Raw genomic sequence first — 22668 nt, forward strand, 5'->3', positions numbered from 1 at the left:
ACAGGTTTCCCTTGCTATCCAAAATAGTGTCCCTGTTGAAACCTTTTGTAAGCTAAAATGGCTTAAAATTAGAAGGATTTGCTGTTAATTTATATGGAGAGGGTTTGGGGCATTCCTAGACTCACAAAATAACCTCGCAGGCTTTTTGATACGTGAGGAGACATCTTGCTGTTGGAGGCACACAACAGAGATAAAGCACAGATGCACAAAGTCTTCTCCTGGGGAAGGAGCTGGGTGGGCCGCTCTTGGCCGCTTGGGGTGCATGCCGCCTGCACAGCGGCTCACTGCAAAACAAAGGCTGTTTTCACTTTTTTTCTTTTTTCTTAAAAGGGAATATCCTCTTCAGATGTTTTGTTTGGTTTTGTTAAGGAAAGCAGGTACTAATGTAGGTCTCTAATAAAAGTGAAGTGGCTGTAATGTGAACTTTTGAAAAGTGGGGGTTACCTGTATCACTAGAAGAAAACATACAAGAATATATTTGTGTTCTTGGATTAGGCAAGTTTTCTTAGACACAATGCCAAAAGCATGATCCATTGAGGAAAAAAGTAATAAATGAACTTCATAAAAATTAACTCTACACAAAAGAGACTTGTTAAAAATGAAAAGATGGTAAGGACTGTGAAGAAATATTTGGAAAATATTCCAAAAGACAAAAGACTTTTAGGAAAAGATGCAAGGAGAGTAATGTTAGGTAGAAACTGGAGAATAGCAGTCTAGAAGCCACTGGTAGATAATCTCCCAGCTAATTTTTCTGTTAATGTCTTCCTATCTGTTATAAATTAGAACTTTGTGACCATAAGAATTAAAAAAGAAAACGTCACATAAAATTAAGATGCCTTCTTTGAAAGTGTATGTATGTACGTATGTGTGTGTAATCTCAAGCCCTAGCATGGGGCTCAAACTCATGACCCTGAGATCAAGTCGTGTGCTCTTCCAACTGAGCCAGCCAGGTGCCCCCAAAATGGGTTCTTAAGGTAAAGAGATGCCCCAGTATTCCAGTAATACCTTGCACTGCTAAGTGTTCAATGACTGATTGAATGTTTGTACGTTTAGTGACTAAGACAAACAAAAGAGTTGTTCTAATTAGTTGAAATTACTGATTTTGACCCGTTAGTTTTAAGACTATTATTTCTTAGCAGTATTTGTTTTTCTAGTAAAGTTTCTGAGCACTATCTAACGTTTTTTTCTAGTGGTCCCAACTATTGACACACGAGTGAGAAAGTCTCTATTTTTACATTTTTAGTATTTTTAGAATTAAGATTAATTTTTTTCTGGAAAAACTAAACAAATATAAACAGCATACAATATTAAAGAGTCTGTTACCTCTCTTCTTTCTAAGGCCATTTCCCTTTGAAAATAGGGCAGAGATCAGAGTAGAGAACTTTGTTACAGGAAGAGCAGTGACCAAGTTCTTTTTTTCTATTATGTTTTCTGATCTTTTTTAAAAAAATTACATTTCACATTCTACAGAAAAGTGACCCTTTTGATGTACATTCTTTGAATTTTAACATGTATATAGATTTCTTTAACAACCACCACTGCCGTCAGGATACAGAAGAATTCCATCATCCCAACGAGTCCCTTCATGCAGGACCTTTGTAGTCACACCCTTTGCCCACCCCTGCCTTGGGCAACCTCGGCATGTTCTTCATCACTATAGTTTTACCTTTCTGAGATCTCCTATAAATGGAATCATATATAACCTTTCAGACTGTCTTTGAGTAGCATGCCTGTTGAGATTTACTCAAGTTTTACACGTATTGGGTTTAATTTACTAAATAAAAAAATAAATTTTTATAACAAAGTTTCAGTTATTAAAGGTGTTATCTTTTTATGTCAATTCTTAATTTTGTTTTCTAATTTTTTTTCCCTAAAATCTGTGTGTAAAAGCCTATGGTTGTAAAACTCTCACATTATGTCTTTACTGCAGGTGATTTTGCAGTTCTTCTTAAAGCGGGCATGACTGTAAAGCAAGCAATTGTATACAACCTCCTCTCTGCCATGATGGCTTACATAGGCATGCTTATAGGCACAGCTGTTGGTCAGTATGCCAATAACATCACACTCTGGATCTTTGCAATCACTGCTGGCATGTTCCTTTATGTAGCCTTGGTGGATATGGTAAGATATTTTGTATTTTTGTTACTACTAAATCTGTAAATAGAATGCACCTTCCAAAAAATGGAAGAAGTCTTTGGATGTAGTTTGAAAGACTATTTTTTAAAAATACATGCCCCATTTTAAAACATATGATATCCTAAGTAGTCTGTTAGAGAAAGACAATTAAAATTAAGTAGGAAGATTTCTTTGGAAATCCATTGAGATGCCAAGAATTTTTGAGCAGGGATATTAGTATTCAAAGTGTAATCATCAACATTTAGAGATAATTATATACTTTGTAGATTTTATAACATTAGGATGTAAGTACTTTGTTATTATTAGTAGAGTAATTCTTTGGGCTTGTTTTATGGCAAATAAATAATACACTTCTTAGGGAAGCCAATCTTCTGCAGAAAGTGGTATATGTTCCTAGGGATTTATGTAATTTTCCTTATTTCTGACTTTAAAGTTAACAAATCTAAATCTAATTTCTAATCTGAGATTAAGAAATATAATCTAAAATCTACATAAAACTAGCAAATAGTTTTAATTTTACCTTCGTATCTTAAATATGTTAAATATTTGTAGAACTAGCATTTTGATTAATTTTTGTCTTTGGATATTATGTTCACTTTTCCTCCTGATTGGATCTGTTAGTCTCATTTCAAAATTATATAACCTTAATCTTTAATCACAGAATTATTGTCTGCTTGTAGTAGAAAGTCTAGAAAATATTAACAAAAAATAAAAACCGTTGACCTTCTATACCTAGAGTTCGCCATTTCCTGGTCTTTTCTTAGACTCCAGCACTTCACTTCCTGTCTCCATGCCCAGCCTGTTACCTTACTTCCTACTTAAGGAGAATACTGAAGCCCTGGAGACAACTTCCCACCTGTTCCCATCACCATTTCTACTCCTCTCTTCTCCTCTCCTCGCTGATGTCAGCTCCTTACAGCCGCTCCCTGGAGCTTGTCCCTTTTTACTAACTCCCTGAAATTCTCCCCTTTCTGTGTCCATTTTCCCCTCTCTGCTGGATCATTTCTATGAGCATTTAAACCTCCTGTACTTCTCACCTACAGAGGTAGGAGGGAGGGATTTTCTTAACTCCAGCTTCCATTCATTCATTCATTCATTCATTCATGAGAGAGACAGAGAGAGAGAGAGAGAGAGGCAGAGACACAGGCAGAGGGAGAAGCAGGCTCCATGCAGGGAGCCCGAAGTGGGACGGATCCTGGATCTCCAGGATCAGGCCCTGAGCTGAAGGTGGTGCTAAACCACTGAGCCACCAGGGCTGCCCTCCAGTTTCCATTTTAGTCCTCAACTACCGGTTTTTCTTTCTTTGTCATGCAAATCACCCTTATTTTCTAATTCTCTTCTTTCTTGAGTCTGACCTCAGCAGGTGTCCTCCCCAACTGCTGGGCCAGATTGCTTTTGTTACATCTCCATTGTTACTGGCTCACCACCTTTCTGGCCTTTCTCAGCTTGTTTTCTGACCTTCCTCTTCTCCCCACCTGTAAATGCTGGTGAGGGCCCTCTAGGTAATGTCATTTAGTCTCATGACTTTAAAAATTTAATGGCCAGTAATTCCTACATTTATGTCTTTAGCCCAGACCTTTTCTTTAACTCCACCTGCTTCCCTGAATGTCTGCCAGGAACTGTAAGCTTAGAGTATGTTTAGAGCCCAACTCTTGAGATTTGCCAGCCTTAACTCATTGGACCAGCAACTTCTATAGGGTTCTCTGTCTTATAAATGATGGTTCCATTCTTCTGGTTGCTCAGATCAAAACCCTGATTATTATTCTTTGACTCAGCTCTCTTCTCTGTCTGCTCCACCTCTGGCTCATCCTAGGTCCTGGGAGACCTCCGCTTCCTAACTACCTCTGCTGTCCCCATCTTCTAACTCTCCCTGTTTCTGCTGTTGACTTGTCTACGACATTGAGTCAACAGTCTTGTCACCTAAGTGCTTCAAACTCTTCAATGGCTCCTTGTGAATTCCTCTCCCTCCTCTTGCCTCTCCTTCATTTCTTTTTTTCTTTTTTAAAATATTTTATTTATTCATGAGAGACAGACAGAATGAGGGTGAGAGAGAAAGAGGCAGAGACACAGGCAGAGGGAGAAGCAGGCTGCATGCAGGGAGCCTGACTTGGGACTCTGGGACTCAGTCCCGGGTCTCCAGAATCACGCCCTGGGCAGAAAGCGGTGCTAAACCACTGAGCCACCCAGGCTGCCCACTCCCTCATTACTCTGACTTTACCTCATCTTCTCTCCCTTGCCCCCAGGAGGTGCACACTGCCTCAGGGGCCTGGCTCTTGATGGTCACTCCATGTGGAATATTTTGCCTGCAGACATCCTCTTGGCTGGCCCCCTCACTCCTTATGAAGCTTCCCATCTAAAATTTCAACCTCTACCCCTCTATTCCTATTTTACTTTTTTTCTCCTTTGCACTTGTATCTCGATCTATTAATAGCACACTAAGCATTTTATTTATTGAGCTCATTGTATCCCCTCTTGGATTAGTTCTGGGAGGGTAAGCTTTTTTGGTAGTATTTCATTTACTCCTAGAGAAGTAGGTCACAGTTAGTTGAATGAAAAATGAATGAGTTAATTCTTATACTAGGAAGCTGAAGATGTAAAAAAGAAGAAAGATAATCTTTACAGTAAGGACTTAAAGTCTAATGAAGAAGAAAAGTAGCTATTAATTAGAATTCTTCTGATAATGGCTTATGATAGAATAGTGCACCATGTTTGCGGAACTACGGAGAGAGGCTGGCTAAAAATGGGAGGGAAAATGAGGGAAGTTTTTCTGGAATGGGAAATCTGAGCTGAATCTTAAAAGCTACAGAAGAGTTTATTAGAAGCAAGAGGAAAGGGCAAATGAGAAAGAGTAATGAATAGCATTGTTCCTTTAACCAGTGAGTCTACTCCTGGGACTGTATGCTGAGGAAATAACCTAACATGACTACTGCTAAGAAAACAAGCAAACAAAAATAAAACTGTATTAAAGTATTTTTGCAGCAGCATTTGTAATTTTCTAATTACATTGGAAACACCCTAAATGTCAAAGAGGGAAAACTACCCACATATATTTTAGAATTTTAATGACAATTTTTTTTTTCTCATGGTAAGTGGAAAAATAAATGGATTAAAAAATTACATCCACCGTCATCAGATAGATGTTGGCCAGATAATGAGAGTCACATAAAATTCAGTGCTATAAAAAAAAATGAGAATTTATCTTGTAAGTTTTGAGGAACCATTACAAGGTTTAAGCAACAATGACATGATATTTTTGTTTTAGAAAGACCCTGACTAGAGAGGTTTTCATTCATTTACAGTTATTCAGTATGATAGCGAGAGTACCAGCAGTTTTAGTTTGAGGTATCTTTCAGACTCCAAGTGGAAGTGTCCAGCTGGTTTTAAGGGCTCTGGATAGTAGCTGTTTACCAGCCAGTTTGGAAGCACTGTTGCATTTTAACAGGTATGGCCATACCAGTAGGTACAGCTGGCTCTTCACTGTGGTTATGATCGACGAATATGGATGTGGGCGTTCAGGGTTGAATTTAATGTGGGGAAGACAAGGCGCCTCTTCTGGCTGGTATGAGCACATACCTAGAGGGGACATTTCAGTGAAACCTCCTGTATGTTACTTATGCTTCAGTGTTCAGGAAAGACAGATGTAAAAGTTTTTTGTCATGATAAAAACTTGAGAAAAGGAGAAAAAAAAAAAAAAGTCTTCTTACTAGAACCACAGGTGGGAAGTTGCCGGGTTTAGTTTTAATCCAGAGGTTGGCAAACTGTCTGTAAAGGGACCGACAGTAAATATTTAGGCTTTGTAGCCCATATAGTCTCTGTGACAGTTAATCAGCTCTGCTCTCTGGGGTGTCTATCACAGTTACTTAACTCTGCTCAAAAAGAACAGTAACTGCCATCAGCCATTATGTGCTACTGCCATAGACTCTTGAACAAAATAGATGACCAGCATGAAGTAGTTCTCAAGTAGGGCCCTGAGGGGATTGTTAAATATACTGTTGCAATGTCAGAATATGGCAGTTGGATTAATTGTACTCATTATTTAATAAGAACAGTAGTGCTTCTTCCTAGGCAGGCATTATGTTCTTAATGCTGCATTTTTCCTCTCTGAACCGAAAAGCACCCAGATACTGTTTGGAGTAAAGCTTAGAGTCTAAGAGAGTAGCCTATCAGTGTCATCGTTCTGATGATAATCACTGCAAACTTGAAAAACAATACACAGAACAGGAAAATGAAATGTGGAAGTAGCAGTTCTTTCACAATTTTGATTAGACATGGGTGGAGGGACCTTATGCTTGTAATAATGCACATGCATTTCTTTAACAAATCTTATTTACTTAAAGACAAGTTTTATATTTGAAGTATGTATTATTCTTTACTAGTATATGCTTATGCTTTAGAAATCAAACTATAAACTTCAAAGAACTGTGCCTTTAAAGGTATTGGAAATATTCAGGTTTTTGAAATTTTATCGTGTTTAGGGAAATTAGAGTACCCTGTGAAGGCAGTGAGAGCCACTTGGTAGCAGTCCTGCTGGACAGCTTTGAGAGACTATTTTCTCTATTCTTGCAAGGAAAATAATGGCTTAAGGGCATAGAAATAACAAATTAGGAGCCGTCTATAAATGTCCATCCATGCTTTCACATGCAGTTGGATAGGAGAATTTTAAATGGAAATGGTAAAGAAATGAAACCGTTTTGAACTAGATATCTCCCCAAAGAATCTTAACATTTTCAGTGATTCTGAGAATTGTGGTCTTTCCTGGAGAGTTTTATTGGCAATAATAAGTTGTCTTCTACTTTAGCATAAAGCAAATGCCATAAATGACCAGGTCAGTGAATGGTAACTTTAAATATATACCTAGTGCATATATTTGCATTTGTTCAGGGTTTAGGGGGGAACAGATTTAGCATTTACTTACTACATAGCTAGAGCATAAACTTTGTCAGTGTTTGGCTGAAACACGTGTCATGGTTAGCATTATGTTTAATAGAATAATTCTACTTGTAGTTATGCTTTATTCATTAGTTTAAAGTAGAAGAATGTTAAAAAAAATTAAGCAGAATATTACCCAAAATTGCTTGTAAGAATCTGCGGGTCTTTTTTTTTCCCCCCAGCTTCCAGAAATGTTGCATGGTGATGGTGACAATGAAGAACATGGCTTTTGTCCAGTGGGGCAATTCATTCTTCAGAATTTAGGATTGCTGTTTGGATTTGCCATTATGCTGGTGATTGCCCTCTATGAAGACAAAATTGTGTTTGACCTCCAGTTTTAACCATTCCCAGTAATCATTGTGGATTACGAGAATGTTACCATGCAGCTTTGCATCTGTTCCTAGTACTGTATGCACATTGCTCAAAGAAAAGTCGGTGGCTTGCACTACTTACAAGTTCCATAGGTTTGAGCCTAACCACAAAAGACTGGTGCTCAGTACTGCTTTTCCCTGTGCGAAAGGGATCTTTTAACGATATAAAGCTTGTGATAAAGAAAGGAGAAAAATGGGACTCCATGAACCAATGTTGGTATAGGTTTGATTCAGACTTTAAAAAAAAAAAAAATCATATAAAACACTAAAGTAGTCTCTTTGGTAGTAGAAACTTCTGTGGCTATGCAGAAATAGAAATTGAACCAAAAAAATCACTTAAACTTTAAAAATATTTTAAATGGACTTGGGGCAGACTTTTCTTTGTGCTAAAAATGAATTGTAGTGTCCTTGAATCCAGTTACATACATACCTAAGGTAATGGGGATCAACTCGATACAATTTTGAAACTGCATAAAGTAGGCTGTAGGAACTAGAGGAAAGCTCAGGCTGCGTTAGCGTATGAACTTAGCGTTGGGAAAAGCCCTATTCTTGAATCTAGAGTTACTATTTTTGTATATATTGGCATAGTGTTTAAACTTGCAGCCTAAACTACTGAACTTTGTGATTGTATGTTTGTGTGAGCTTCAGTTTAATGAAAGGTTCTTTGTATTAATATTATACTTGGTGTTTGGGTGTTTTGTTTGTTTTTTCTTTCAAACTTCAATTTTGTTTTTGTTTGGGGATTTTTGGTGGGGGCAGGGAGTTTGCAGCATGTGGTAAAATGTTTTTGTTTTTTGTTTTTTGTTTTTTTCGTTAAAAATGTAATAACCCTCTAGGAGATACCAGAAAATAGAAGAACCCAAACATGGTCTAAATATTCAGTTTTCCTGTATTAACAGTACTAACTAGTTATTTGGGAAATTTAAGTTCTGAACGTAATGCATTGCTTTACCGGCCTGGTTCTGGAACCTAGAACACACGCCGTGACCGGCAGGAACCCAGGTTTACCACGTCCACAATCGGTTAGAAAGGGTTATGAGGATAATCCCCATGGATGCCATGGTGTCCCGGTCCCAGGTGACTTGGAAGAGACACTTAGTAATGCAGCTGAAACCGCTTGATCCTTCTGTGCCAAGATACGCTGCTGGTGCCTGATGGGGACTGGTCCGGAGAGGTGCCCTGCTCCACCACAATCGGGTGACTTGTGAGAAGTGCAAGCCATGTTGATCCTGCATTTTGGCCTAATAATTTGTAGTTTACTAGTCATACTGCATGTAGCTTTCTGTTTACATCTGGTGCCACATGGTCTTCATTTATGCCAGGTAAACTGTATTTGAACTCTGTGCAGGCAGCTTTGTTTTAATCTGCTTGGCTACCAATGCAGCTGCTTTAAAAATCGTAACGTTCAAATATTTAAGAGCCAAACTCCTTCCATTCCATTTAGAGTGTTTGCATTTCGCCCTCCTTCTCTCCTCAACTCCTTTCCTCTTACTTCATGAACTTTAAACAAAAAAATAAAACTTTGAGAGCAGCACATGTATCCAGGTAGTAAGAGTATTGCCAGTGTTTCTTCTTTATGCTGTAAGTAAGGAAGCTTAGGTGTTATTGCCTTGATTTATGCCTGAATTTGAAAAATTATTCCTGGCTTTCTCCAAGGCCTCCTGTAATAAGTAGAGGTTGGTTTGTTTTTGTTTTTTTCCACATAGAATATTTTCCGCATTGGGCACTGACTTAGCACAGTCCTCATCTCATTGCTTGGCCCTTCAAGCAACCTAGCTAAAAGGTGCTGATATTTTATTTAGTACTGCCAACTTGGAGTGATTAAAATATCTTGCTTTCTGAACCAAGATATATTTATAGTTCTTTTTTGCATTTTTATACCCAAGGAGGTTTCTGCATTCCAGCATTAAATCTGCTTAATTTTAAGACTTTTATGAAAAAGCAACAGTTGGAATATACTCCCAGTCTTAAAGGTCTGGTTTAAAGCAAACAAGTTCTGCTGAAGTATATTTAAAGTTTTATATTCTCTCAAAAGTGGTATTATCTTCATCTGCTAGATTTTTTTAACCTATTAAGAGGGCTGTAACAGTTGCTGCTAGTATTTTGTTAGGGTTCCACCATCATTTAGTTTCCACATCATTCTAATGTATAGTTTCAAGTCTTACTAGACAATCTGAATTCCACTACATTTCTGTTTGGCTCCAACATTCCATTTAGCTTGACCAGTCTAATTTAACACGTGTGTGTTGGAGGTCATTAATGTTACTTGTACAATGCTGTCACTGTGTGACATCCATATGAATTTTGGTGTATATCACATTGCATTCAATCAGCTGTGATTATGCGTAGAAATACTATAGTAACTAGATGCAGTGTGAATTTTTTCCATTAACAGTCAGTGGCTTAAATATGATTATGGTCCTGCAAGGTGATACTTGCTAAAATATCTAAACTTTTGTTTGTTTGTAACTGAATCATTTTTTAAAAATTCATAAAGCTGGAAATGATCAAATGCTGTTTTTTTTTTTCATTGTCAACAGTGGTGTGTCATTTTATGTATGTTCCTAATGCTTATGGAACTCTCCCAAAATAAAGTTATTCAGAAAGAGTAAATGTACCAGTGTGTTTTATTTCAGAACATTTCCTTACACTGAAGTAGGAGTCATTTTAAATCTAGGTTGCATTTGCACATAAAATTATAAGTACAGCTTTAGTGAAATTGACTTAAACCCAAGTGTTTATACTTACTACTCAACCAACCATCTAACAAGAAAACGGTAACAGGGAAATGGTATCTTCTAATTACGAATTAAGTTGACATAATAATGCTACACCCCGTCCAATCCAGTGCTCCATGGGTTGATCAGAGGGAAGAGTCATGGCAATAACAAAATTTGTAGAATGGCCAGTGGTGGATAATGTTCCTCTCCGCTCACTTGTCTTATACAGTGGAGCAACATAGCTTGGTCGTTCTGGTATGTCTGCCCTCTTACAGGGCTTTAGCCACATCTGGAAGAAAGTGCAGAAAACTTATTTAGGTCAAGGTCATTACATTTATATTTGAACCTAATAGGATATTCAAGTTCTATGTCAGCAAATTATGAGACACACACAGAGGGAGAAGCAGGCTCCTCGCAGGGAGCCCGATGTGGGACTGGATCCTGGATCCAGAGATCACGCCCTGAGCCGAAGGCAGACGCTCAACTGCTGAGCCACCTGGGCATCCCAATATCAGCAAATTTCTGTGGCCCAAATAGATTTTACTTTTTTGTAAGCAATTGCTGCCATTGTTCAAAACATTTGTAATTGTTTTAGCTCTTTTAAAAGTTGAAATATAATTGTTTATATTAGTTTCAGGTGTACAACATGATTCGACAATTCCGTGCATCACTCCACTCACCAAGTGTACTCCCCAAATGTCACCAAATATCATTACTGCGATCTTACTATATTCCCTATATTGTACTTTGCATCTGCGTACTCATTATATAATGCAAGTTTATACTTCTTAACCCCCCTTATCTATTCCATCTACCCTCTCCCTGACCCCCCATGTCCCCTGTAGCAACCACCGATTTGCTCTTTTAAGAGTCTGGGGGTTTTTGGTCTGAGTTTCTCTGTTCATTTGTTTTGTTTCACTCCACATGAGTGAAATCATAAGCCATTTCTTTTTCTGACTTCTTTCACTTACCATGATACCCCCTAGGTCCATCCATGTTGTTGTAAATGGCAAGATTTCATTCTTCTATGGCTGAATAATTCTATGCAATATTATATATAATATATGCATATATATCCACATCTTTATTCAGTCGTCTGTCAATAGAACTTGGTATGCTTCCTTGACTGTTGTAAATAACTGCAATAATCATATCTTTTCTATTAGTGTTTTTATCTTTGAGTAAATACCCAGGAGTGGAATTACTGGATCACAGGGTATTTCTATTTTTAATTTTTTGAGGAGCCTCCATACTGTTTTGCACAGTGGCTGCATCACTTTGCATTCCCACCAACAGTGCACGAGGGGTCCTTTTTCTCCACATCCTCGCCAACACTTGCTATTTCTTGTTTTGTTTGTTGTTGTTTTTGATTCTAGCAATTTGGACAAGTGTCAGGTGATAACCTCGTTGTGGTTTTCCTTTGCATTTCCACAATGATCAGTGAGAGCATCCTTTCATGTTTCTGTTTACCATGTGTAGGTGGTCTTGGGCAGAGGACCTGAGCAGACAGTTTTCCAATTTAATTGGTTATTTGCTCTTGAGTTATATGTTCTTTATACACTTTGGATATTAACCCCTTATTGGATACAATCGTTTGCAAATATCTCCCCCCCCCCCATTCAATAGGCTGCCTTTTTGTTTTGTTGATGGTTTTATGCAAAACCTTTTTATTTTATTGCAGTCCCAATAGTTTGTTTCCCTTGCCTCAGGAGACCTATCTAGAAAAATGGTGTAAACCCAATGCTAACAAGATTACTGCCTATGTTTTCTTTTAGGCATTTTATGGTTTCAGGTCCTGTATTTTGGTCTTCAATCCATTTTGAATTTATTTTTGTGTATGGTGTAAGAAAATGGTCTGGTTTCATTCTTTTGCATGTAAGCTGTCCAGTTTAACCAGCACCATTTGTTGAAGACACAGTCTTTTCCCCATTGGATGTTCTTGCCTCCTTCATGGTAGATTAATTAGTCATGTAAGTTTGGGTTTATTCCTGGGTTCTCTATTCTGTTCAGTTGATCTATGTGTATTTGTGCCAGTACCACACTATTTTGATTAGGTGGCTTTGTGTATACCTCACAATCTGGAATTGTGATATCTTCAGCTTTGTTCTTTTTTTCTCAGGATTGCTTTGGTATTCAGGATGTTTTATGGTTCCATACAAATTTTGCTATTTGTTCTAGTTCCGTGAACAAAGCTGTTGGTATTTTGATAGGGATTACATAAAATCTATAGGTCTCTTTGGGTCGTATGGACATTTTAACTATTAATTCTTCTGATCCATGAGTATAGAATATCTTTCTGTTTGTGTTGTTTTCAATTTCTCTCATCAATGGGTTATAGTTTTCACAGTACAGGTCTTTCACCTCCTTGGGTAAGTTTATTCATAGGCATTTTTAGTGCATAATGTTATCCATGTATTCTTCACCTCTTCACCATACTTTTCTGGGGATGATTTTTTCACTGTTTACATTAAAAACAGCAACAAAATCGTACATACTTTTAAAGAGAACCACCACCATTGATAATCATGTCACTGTATGTATTTAATAAAGGTCAATCTCAAAAAATCTGAAAGGATTTTTGTCAGTGATTTCAGAACTTAGGTCACCTCCCCATTTTAGGTGACTATTTTAAAGGGGGCTATTACATATATTGTGCTGTTTATAACCTAGTTGCTTTCCTTTATAACTACAGTAAACCCATTTTATTTTTAGAAAGTCATTAGCCAAGTTCCTAAAGTATTAAGCACTGTTAAACCTAACCAATCTAAAAAAAAAAAAAAAAGATTGACAAGTTGTTCTGAATATGAGAGTGAAGAGCAAACTGATCATAATGATGAAATAGTGTTTTGTTTTAAAATCTAATTGAAATTCTTTTTCAACTAATAGCAATTCTTTAGGGGATAATGGCTTGACAGCCCTGCTGTTCAGAGCCCTCTTTTAGGTTTCTCAGGTCAAAATAAATTGTATGAAGGAGTTAATAGGGATGCTAGGCTGTGTTTCTCCCCCATTACTGTGGAATCCATAAAGCAGTTTTTCAGACAGAGTTACATATACGGACTCAACAATACTTAAGCTGAGTGTATTTCATTTTAGCCAAGAACACATTTTCTTAATGAGAATTCTTTTCACTGACTTCAAGAGAATCATCCACTTATAAATCCCTTGTATTCATTGCAATCTACCTTAAAAGAGTTTCCATGTAATAGAAGTTCTATCCCAATCAACTCCTAAAATCGTAAACGATTGCCCTGTGACTTTGAATCTGGATCTCCTATTTAAAACTCTGTCCATACATAGTATCTTAGCATATAGGGCAGGTTTCTTGCAACTGGCTCTTGGCTGATCCCTCAGTGTACCTGTTAGGATTTCTGCCCGTCTGAGCTGCTCCCAGTGTCCCACAGTACATGTAAATCCACAGCCTATTTTCATCACACCATCCCAGACTGGCCTTTCCAAGTGTGTGGAAATCTATCTAGTCATTTCCTCATGATGCAGTAACAGATGGAAACCGTATCTTCCATGGGTTAGCTGGCCCATGCTGAAGATAGGTTCCTAGGAAACAGAAGCTTGTATGTGGATGGTTTTCATAGAGCAATCTCTATAAGCATCATTTTTAGGTCAAGGTATATGTAAGAAATATAATTTCTTTTCTTTTTTTAAGAAATACAATTTTTGTGTATGTATGCACATATGGATACATAGATACAGTCAATTCTCATTCTTCCTGGATTCTGTATTTGCAAATCTGCTTTATGGTCCTTTATAGCATGTTCAGAGCCTCAAAAAATGTGATTCACCAAACAAGCACGATTCCCAGCTGAGGTTGAACCTGGTCACATTCTGCTTTTCTATTTCAACTCCTACAAATAAATGTAAGCGCATTTCCTTTTGATGAGTTATTTAATACCAAGTTTTTGGCATTTTTTTTTGTTGTTGTTGTTAGTGGGTTCCCTGTTTAAAACGGCTCCTAAGTGTAGTGCTCAGGTGCTATCTAGTGTTCCTGAGTGCGCGAAGGCCGTGATGAGTCTTAGGGAGAAAATACTATATGGTTCGTTCAGGCGAGAGTTGCAGAGCCATCCATGAGGTTTGATGTTCATTAGTCAAAAGTAAGGCATTTTTAAATGAAACATAAAACAAGATTATGTGTTGATCAGTTAACCGTAATGTGAGCAGAGGATCGTGGAAACTTAATCTTATATTTCTCCTAGGAGCTGTGGTTCAGTATTGGCTAATTCAGTGCTCAGGAGGAAATTGATAAAACAGAAGTGCTGTGAATGAGAATTGACGGTATGTATTAGTGTGTGTGTGTGTGTGTGTGTGTGTGTGTGTGTGTGTGTGTGTTAGTACCCCGATCGCTTCCACAGATCAAATACTAACCACAGGCATCGTATCATAAAGAATTTTGGGATGTGATTCTGCAAGTTTCTTGATCTTTCTATTCCAGGAAGCTCCATCCAGAAATAATCCATGAATGAAAACCCCTAAATACAAAAGAAGCAGGTTAATACAACGGTTTAAACATGCATATTGATCAAATTCTGAATCTGAAATTCCTGTGAGTGCTCTGCAGATGATACCAAGGTCGACTGCAGCCTCGACTTGTACTAAAGTAAAAGCAGTATTCTGAGTGCTTCGTCTTAACATACATAAGCCTATCTAGGCTTTGCCTAGTTAATTCAATAGTAAGATTAGATGTGGAAGATAAAAGAGAAATGGAATTTTAGTCTGTGGGAAGTTCTCAGTTTAGGTGAACGGTATCAGATTTATATGTTTTTTTTGTTTGTTTTGCTTTTTTTTTTTTTTTTTTAGTAGTATCAGATTTATATGTTTAGTTGCCCAGTGATCATAATGTCAGGGGCCATGAAAGCTGCAAGAAAAGTTCTTAATGTAGCTGTAGGGATCCAGTGGCTTCTAGGCAGCATGTAAAGAAAATACTCTTCCGCAGATCTTGAATGTCATGAAAGGTAATTCTCTCTTCCCCTTCTAGAATTTATTCTCACCCCCAGATCTCTCCTTAGTCTGGAGAGAATACATGAATAAACCTCCCCGCCCCGGAATGTAATGTCATACACTAACCACGGAAGGAGAACACAAATTTGGAAATCACTGCAACTCTGATCGGTGCTCTGTCCTTCTGTAGAAAGCCTCGGGAACTGAATATAGGTGTAGGCCCACGAAGACACTCACTGTAACGGTTGCACAGACGCGAAGAGAAGCAGTGTGGAACTTAGAAAGACCTAGGTCTTAGCTCCTAATACTCTGTGTGACCCTGAGCAAGTCATTTGACTTTAGACCTGTTTGGTCCTCTGAGAACAACTGGAAAACTTTTGTAAAACGATGCCTACTTTGTCTACCTTGTAGAGTTGTTAGAATCAAATCAGCTAATACTTGCAAAAGCACTTTGTCAAGTAGTATATAAAAATCCACATGGGCCGTGCTGTCCAGTAGGACTCTGTGTACTGATAGAAATATTCTGTATCTGTGCTTTCCAATATGGTAGCCGCTGCCTATTAGAGACCTGAAACCTGGTGAGTGTGACCGAGGGGCTGAATTTTAAATGTTTTAAAAAGATTTATTTGTTTGCGAGAAAGAGCACAAATGGGGTGAGGGGCAGAGGGAGAAGCAGACTCCCTGCTGAGCAGGGAGCCCGCTGTGGGGCTCGATCCCAGGATCATGATCTGAGCCAAAGGCAGCCGCTTAACCAACCGAGCCACCCAGGCGTCCCTGAATTTTAAATTTAATTATAGTTTAATTTTAAATGCCACATGTGAATAATCCAGTGCTGGATGTTGGCAGGTAGGGGTGGGGGTAATGGGAAGACTTTCTCCTCTCTAGGGTTTGTTGTTTTTTTTTTTTAAGACTTTATTTATTCATGAGAGATAAAGAGATGCAGACATACGTAGAGGGAAAAGTAGGCTCCCTGTGGGGAGCCCGATGTGGGACCCGATCCTAGGACTCTGGGGTCGCGACCTGAGCCAAAGGCAGACTCTCAGCCACTGAGCCACCCAGGCGCCCCTCTCCTCTCTAGGTTTTAACTGATGGAAAGAATCGCTGGAATAAAATAATCAGTTTTACTAACTGGCAAAGCACTTGTCCAGTAGCTGTTCAAGTATTACTCTGGTAAAACTGAATTGCAAAGTGCACCCTGGGCCTGGAGCAGTGTTGGGGGTGGACCGGCCTGAGGCAGGGATACCACATCCTACGGACTGTTTCCAGCCAGATCTAAGGCCTGCGGGGCAGCCACAATAATAGACGGGAATAGGGAACTAGAGGACTCCAGCCAGGTCCGGGAGAGCCCTTTCACACCCTGCAAGCATAGCCCAGTACATCGCCGGTTCTAACCAACCAGATTATCTATTCCTCCACTGGGGAAGAAAATGTCAGAAAAAGTAAAGAGTTCTTTCCAACATTTAAGGAAACTGGCAATAAGGATAAAATCTCCTCCAACCCAGCAACAATTGTATAGGAAATATGGGGGTATATAAACATGTTTTTCTTTCTGATGGTCAATACAGGCCACGTGGAAGACACAAGATCTAAAAGGACAGGTAGGGGGATCCCTGGGTGGCGCAGCGGTTTGGCGCCTGCCTTTGGCCCAGGGCGCGATCCTGGAGACCCGGGATCGAATCCCACATCGGGCTCCCGGTGCATGGAGCCTGCTTCTCCCTCTGCCTGTGTCTCTGCCTCTCTCTCTCTCTGTGACTATCATAAATAAATAAAAATTGAAAAAAAAATTTAAAAAAAAATAAAATAAAATAAAATAAAATAAAAGGACAGGTAGGTATTAACTGGGTCTCGCTTCAGAGCTGCTGCTGCTCCGAGTCACACGCGGTGGTGTGCGAGGTGTGGTCAGCAAATGGTGTCAGCTCTTCACCATTCTCTGCCTCCCTGCTGTGTAATGCCCCTCACTGGGGGCTCTGAGGCCCCCATTAGTACTAATAATTCAGGTAAGAGGCATCTTAGCAAGTAAGTACAGCTAGAATGTAGGATTCCAAATCTATGCGGATTTACAGCAACATTGTGGTCACTTTACCAGTCCTTTAAGAGTGACCTGTTTCATCAAGTAATTTAATCTTAGGTAAATAAAGCTGACTTCTGTGGGAGCCCCAGAATCCAGAAACAGGCACACACTAAAGTGTGTACAAAGGAGACAGGCCAATGGAATGGTAGAGGTAACGGCAGGGAAAAAGTAGTCTAGCCCGAGCTTTCCCAGGTGGATTCTGGGTTCCTCCCATGAGGGTCACATGAAAAAGTTGTTCCTTGGGACTTTTCCTAAAGAACTGATGGCTACTCTTTACTGCATAATCTTGGAACACTAAATGGTCCTTATTGATCTTTAAGTTCTACTTTATCCCTGCTCCACTGTTTTCAAGATAATTTTGGATTTTAATATGTGTAGACCTTGAATGAAAGCAGTTGTGGGTTAAATTAGTAAATCACCATAGAAAGAAATACCAACGATTGGCAATTCAGTAGTTTGATCTTAAATATTAACTAGTTTATAAACTTCAGGCAATGCTTTTAGAGATTCAATTTTTTTTAGCTGAGTTCAAAAACCTTAATTCTGAGGTATATCAATACTACCTAACCTTCAATCCAAATGCCATCTTCCCTGCCTTTTACCCTAATAATGTAAGAATCAACCACAGCTTCATCAAGAAACTTTCCTTGAGAAATGTGATAATGTCTTCAAACTTGTACTTTTACAAAAATACTCGGCAGGCCTTAGAGAAAGCAGCTAGTGAAGCATAAGAGCCAGATGGCGTGGGGTTTGGTCAACTCTGCCCATTGCTGGCTGTGAGACGTTGGGCAGGTTAGTTAACTTTCCTGAGCCTTAGTTTCCACCTGTGTATAATGGGGGTGGGGGGGGGGCGGGTATTTGCAGTATCTGCCTAGGGTTATTGTGAAGATTACATGTGAAGGGCTGGGCAGTTTCTAGAACCTAGCAGGCATACAGAGCAACTCCATAGCCCTCCTCTGATTTCCTTTTACCCAATTTAAATACTCCTTTCCCCACTTCCTAAATACTTAGTTTGAACCAAATTATTTATCCTTCTCAGTATACTGCTAATCTATATTTTGACTTCTATTATTTCAATAAACATCTATTTATTGGTATCTTTTACAGCATGTATTATAGTGAGCTGTACAGAGAATGTATTGTTTTAAAGGCTGATATAATTGAAGGAACAATAAACTAAACAACTTAGCAGTTTGTTACATGCCCTTTGGGCATTCGACGATATAACCATTCTGAGTGTGTTACGAATAAGAGCAACAGTCCGAGGATTAAGTCCTTGGAAACTCCAAGTTTTAGAGGAAGAAAAGCTAGCACAGAAGCATGAATGGTGTCCAGTGAGAGAAACAAAGGGAGAAGGATGGCCCTAGAAGGAGAGCATGGTCAGCTGGTAAAAACCACTGAGGGTTTAAGATGAACTGAATTCATGAGATTTGTCGATATGGAAGTCATTACTAACTCCTAAGTGAAGAGCCTCAGTTGATTGGAGAGGATGAGAGGTAGATGGGAACTAGGAAGTGAGAACCTGAAGACGTGTGAAGACCATTCTTTGGAGAAATCTGCAACAAAAAGGAGAGAGACATGGGGCAGTAGCTGAGGGGATGTGGATGTGAGGACAGAATTCGTTGTCGATTTGTTTTTTAAGATGACAGATTGTAAAGTATGTTGCATGTAGATAGGAATTCCTTTCCCTCAACTACGTGAAAGTAACACACATGATCATTAAAACATGATCGTTTCACTCGTTGACACCTGAACAAAATAAGCAAGACTGTTAGGTCTGTTCAGTACCTGGATACCCCCAACTCATTCTCTCACCGCACTCACCATCTTCTGGAGCATACTTATACTCTTTGTCTTCCATCACTTCATAGTCAAACCCAAGGAGATCAATGGGGATGGTGTATTTCCTGGCATAGTTCTGCTGGGCACCGGTCAGGAAGGCTTGTGTGAAGAAGAAGCCAGAAAGCCAGAAGACTGGAGGAGGCCCCACCTCATACCATTGCTACAGTGGCAAAGCACACATGTTCTAAGGCTAGAGCATTTCAACTTTGAATACAACACTGCTTAATAAAATTTATCCCCCAAAACTTCCCCTATCATCTTTTAGGTAGACTAATAGAGGAGCTATCACTAAGAGGAATAAAAAGCTATACTGTCAAGATTTTTAAAAAGATATTATTCAGTGTTTGTTCTGACTTCAGTTTCATAGTCCCTCTACCAGCTAGGGTATCACAGTGTGGGTTAATACAGAAGTAAATGTCTTTATCCATCCCCAGTGGTTCCTTCCAAAAAGCTCCATACAATATACATTGTTGCACAATATATCATGTTACATGGTTGGATAGAATAGATCCTATAACATCTGGGATTGGGCTATTTTTCCCATTTTTTTTTCTATCATTAGTGCCCAGTAGAATATTCCTTGGAGGTTTTCCCACCTACTTTACCAAAATACAATGGAATCCAATATATGGAAATACATTATTACACAAGGAATTTCCAAAAGAAACAAGGTAGTGAGAACTTCAAATTTTTATAAATATCAAGATATCCACATGATTCTATTTATATCAGACCTTAATAAGCTAATTGAGTACTGACTTTAAATAGTATAGTATAGAAGCCAAATGAATTTGAAGAACTTTCCCCTGTTGGAGTCCAAAGTAGAGCCTTCATCTTTCAAGAACAATCTTAATCCTTTAGTATCAACTCTAGTATAACAGAAGGCCTGTGTTGAGTCATTTTATCCCCGCAGAAATTTTCTCACAGGCAGTTTTTGATGCAGTATGTACCAGTATCTAGGAAATTAATACTTCTGATGAATACAAGTAATAACATAGTTAAGCACTAGTCTTGCCAGATAATTAGGAGACAGGCTTCTGCTCACTCCACATTTCCAAGGCAATTAGTTAGTCATTGAGATTAGTATTGTCTTGGACTTGAACAGCAGTCGAGTGACTCCATGACCTGGAAGAGTACTGGACGAGGAAGAGAGAAGACTCCTTGCTACTAGCTTGCCTGGTTTTCTAAGGTGCTCTGCTCTAGGAATCCGTTGTAATGCTTAGCATTTAATGGAAAAGTCAACATAGCCAGTTCTTTTCTCTAAGTGTCACTAACTTGAGCGTCTAAGTTTACTGAACATAAACACTTGCTCCTAAAGGAATGTACAGAGATTCTATTTCCAATACTAGTATTTTGACAGTTGAGTGTTAACAGTTACACAAATTATACGCAATACTGAGTGGCAGGATGCACAGAAAAACTAGAGAGTAATACTCATCACTTAGGCATCCTGATGAAGAAAATGAAATCAAAGGAAACAACACGTGATCATTTAGATGAACTCACCTGCAAGAACTTTAGTCTTGAAAGGAAATCATTTACATAGCTCCCAAGTGGTTTAAGGCTTGGGTATGATTTACCCATCCACATTCCTGGAATTTTGACGTTCAGAATGCTGCTAACCACTTCTTCAAGATCTGTAGACATCACCACAAGCCCCTGAAATACAGTTAACCTTCGGTTAACATAATATTGATCTTGGACAATCCTCTCTTAAATACCTTTTTTCATAATTACGCTTTGTTTGAAATCATGAATAGTTAAGGCTGAGCCATAGAGCAAAAACAGAAAAGATATGTTCCTCTGCTGCCAGTAAGTCATGGAGTCACTGAACTATTCTTTACAAAACATTGACAATTTGACTTTTAATCAAATTTTTGTGGAAAATTTTCTTATTGAGGGTATGACTGATAATAGAACATTGTACAGTTGGCCCTTGAACAACATGGGTTTGGACTGCACTGGTTCATGTGGATTTTCTTTTTCAAAAACTACATTGAAAATTCTTTTGAGATTTAACTCACAGTTGAACTAAGTAACCTGAAAATACTGAAAAATTTCAGAGACAGGTACTGTAAGAATACAATATATAATACATATAACATATGAATTATGTGTTACTTGACTATTATATACAAGGCTTCCAATCAACAGTAGGCTATTAGTAGTAAGTTTTTGAGATGTCAAGAGTTAAGTGTGGGTTTTTGACTATATGGAGGTCAGTGCCCCTAATACCCATGTTGTTCAAGTTTCAACTGTATCAGTTTCGTATACGCAACACGATGATTTAATATTTGGATATATTGCAAAATGATCACAGTAGTCTAGTCAACATCTGTCACCATACACAGTTACAGTATTTTTTTCTTGTGAGGAGAACTTTTAAGATTCATTCTCAACTACTTGCAAATTTGCAATACAGGATTATTAACCAAAGTCATTCTGCTGTACATTACATCCTCATGGCTTTTATAACAGGAAGTTTGTACCTTTTGACTTCACCCTTTTGCCGACCCTGGAAAAGCTTAATACTTAGCTACTCACTAGTTATTAAATCACAGCCTAACTTAGTTTACTGCTCTATTAAATGAATTAACTAATACATCTCTGTCTTGCCTTCTTAAAAGAATAGTGATGAAGCATTTGTATTTTAAGGGCATAAGCCCATAAATGTGGAAAAGATAGGGAAAGGCAAAATGACAACACAGTTTGGGCCTGCTGGCCGGTGATGTTAGAAGCCAGGAGATGATAACCTGATCCTAAACTAGCAGAGGAGAAAGCTAAGAAGCAACTAGATATCACTGCAAAATACGCAAGAGTGTTTGGAATTGACGGCCCTAGATGAAAATGAGCAGAAAGTGGTGCTAAATGAAAAGGGTTATTGAAATTGGGTTTCAAAAACAGATTTTGGGGACTTCTCCCATAAATCTGCACATTGCCTACCTCGAGTGAAACCTGGAAGGGAAAATGAAGAAATCCCAGGGGGGATACCAGGCTCTGCTGGGGTCACATAACCATCCTGAAGTCAGGAATTAAGTGAATGAATGCACATGGGATGCTGAGCTCCCTGAGGACACTGGAAGCCAGGTCTTTCTCTTCCAGGAAGGACATAGGACGAACCGGGTCAAGGAGAAACACATGATCCTCCATGCTGCTTAGCCAAACAGCCCAACCGGATGATACCACAACCAGCCTGGTAGTCTCCTCCTTTGACAATAACTCCTAGTTAACCACTTTTGTCCACCTCCAACGCTACTGTAAGAAAGCAACTCAGCTGGGCTACTTCAAGTAGCATAATCGCTCCCTGCCTGCACTCTTGTTCCCCTACAGCCCTTCCTGCAGCGGTCAGAGTGAAATTTTAAATATGTAAGAGAGATTATTTAACTGCCTTACTTACACTGTTCTGAAGAGCTCTCCTTTTACCCTTTAGAATACAATTCATGATCTGAACCATGGCCAACAGGGCCATTATGAGTCTGTGGCTTCTCTCTGTCCTACAGTTTCCCTCATGCTCACTTGACTCCAGGCACAAGAGCCTTCCGTACTGCGTTCCCAGACCAGGCCACACTTGTTCTCATGGCCTTTGCACTTGCTATATCCTCTGCCCAAATGTTCCATGGTTTGCCCTTAAGTTCAGGCCTCCACTCAA

At 38.8% G+C, this 22668-nt stretch overlaps 2 protein-coding genes across 7 annotated transcripts in view; one reads left to right on the forward strand and one right to left on the reverse strand.

The window, feature by feature from the left end:
- SLC39A10 (solute carrier family 39 member 10) overlaps window positions 1–10049 on the forward strand; it is a 136464-nt gene extending 126415 nt beyond the window's left edge. For all 6 annotated transcript variants that reach the window (XM_025442050.3, XM_025442054.3, XM_035710787.2 and 3 more), the window contains 2 exons: window positions 1931–2121; window positions 7248–10049. In XM_025442050.3, coding sequence (XP_025297835.1) covers window positions 1931–2121; window positions 7248–7406 — 350 coding nt within the window. In that variant the 3' untranslated portion in view covers window positions 7407–10049. The remainder of the gene's footprint in view (window positions 1–1930; window positions 2122–7247) is intronic.
- DNAH7 (dynein axonemal heavy chain 7) overlaps window positions 8308–22668 on the reverse strand; it is a 241874-nt gene continuing 227513 nt past the window's right edge. The window contains 4 exon segments of the mRNA XM_025442048.3: window positions 8308–10445; window positions 14534–14637; window positions 19002–19179; window positions 20526–20678. Of these exon segments, the coding sequence (XP_025297833.3) occupies window positions 10239–10445; window positions 14534–14637; window positions 19002–19179; window positions 20526–20678 (642 nt within the window). The 3' untranslated portion in view covers window positions 8308–10238.

Source organism: Canis lupus, chromosome 37 (genome assembly GCF_003254725.2).
Source record: "Canis lupus dingo isolate Sandy chromosome 37, ASM325472v2, whole genome shotgun sequence".
Lineage (NCBI taxonomy): Eukaryota > Metazoa > Chordata > Mammalia > Carnivora > Canidae > Canis > Canis lupus.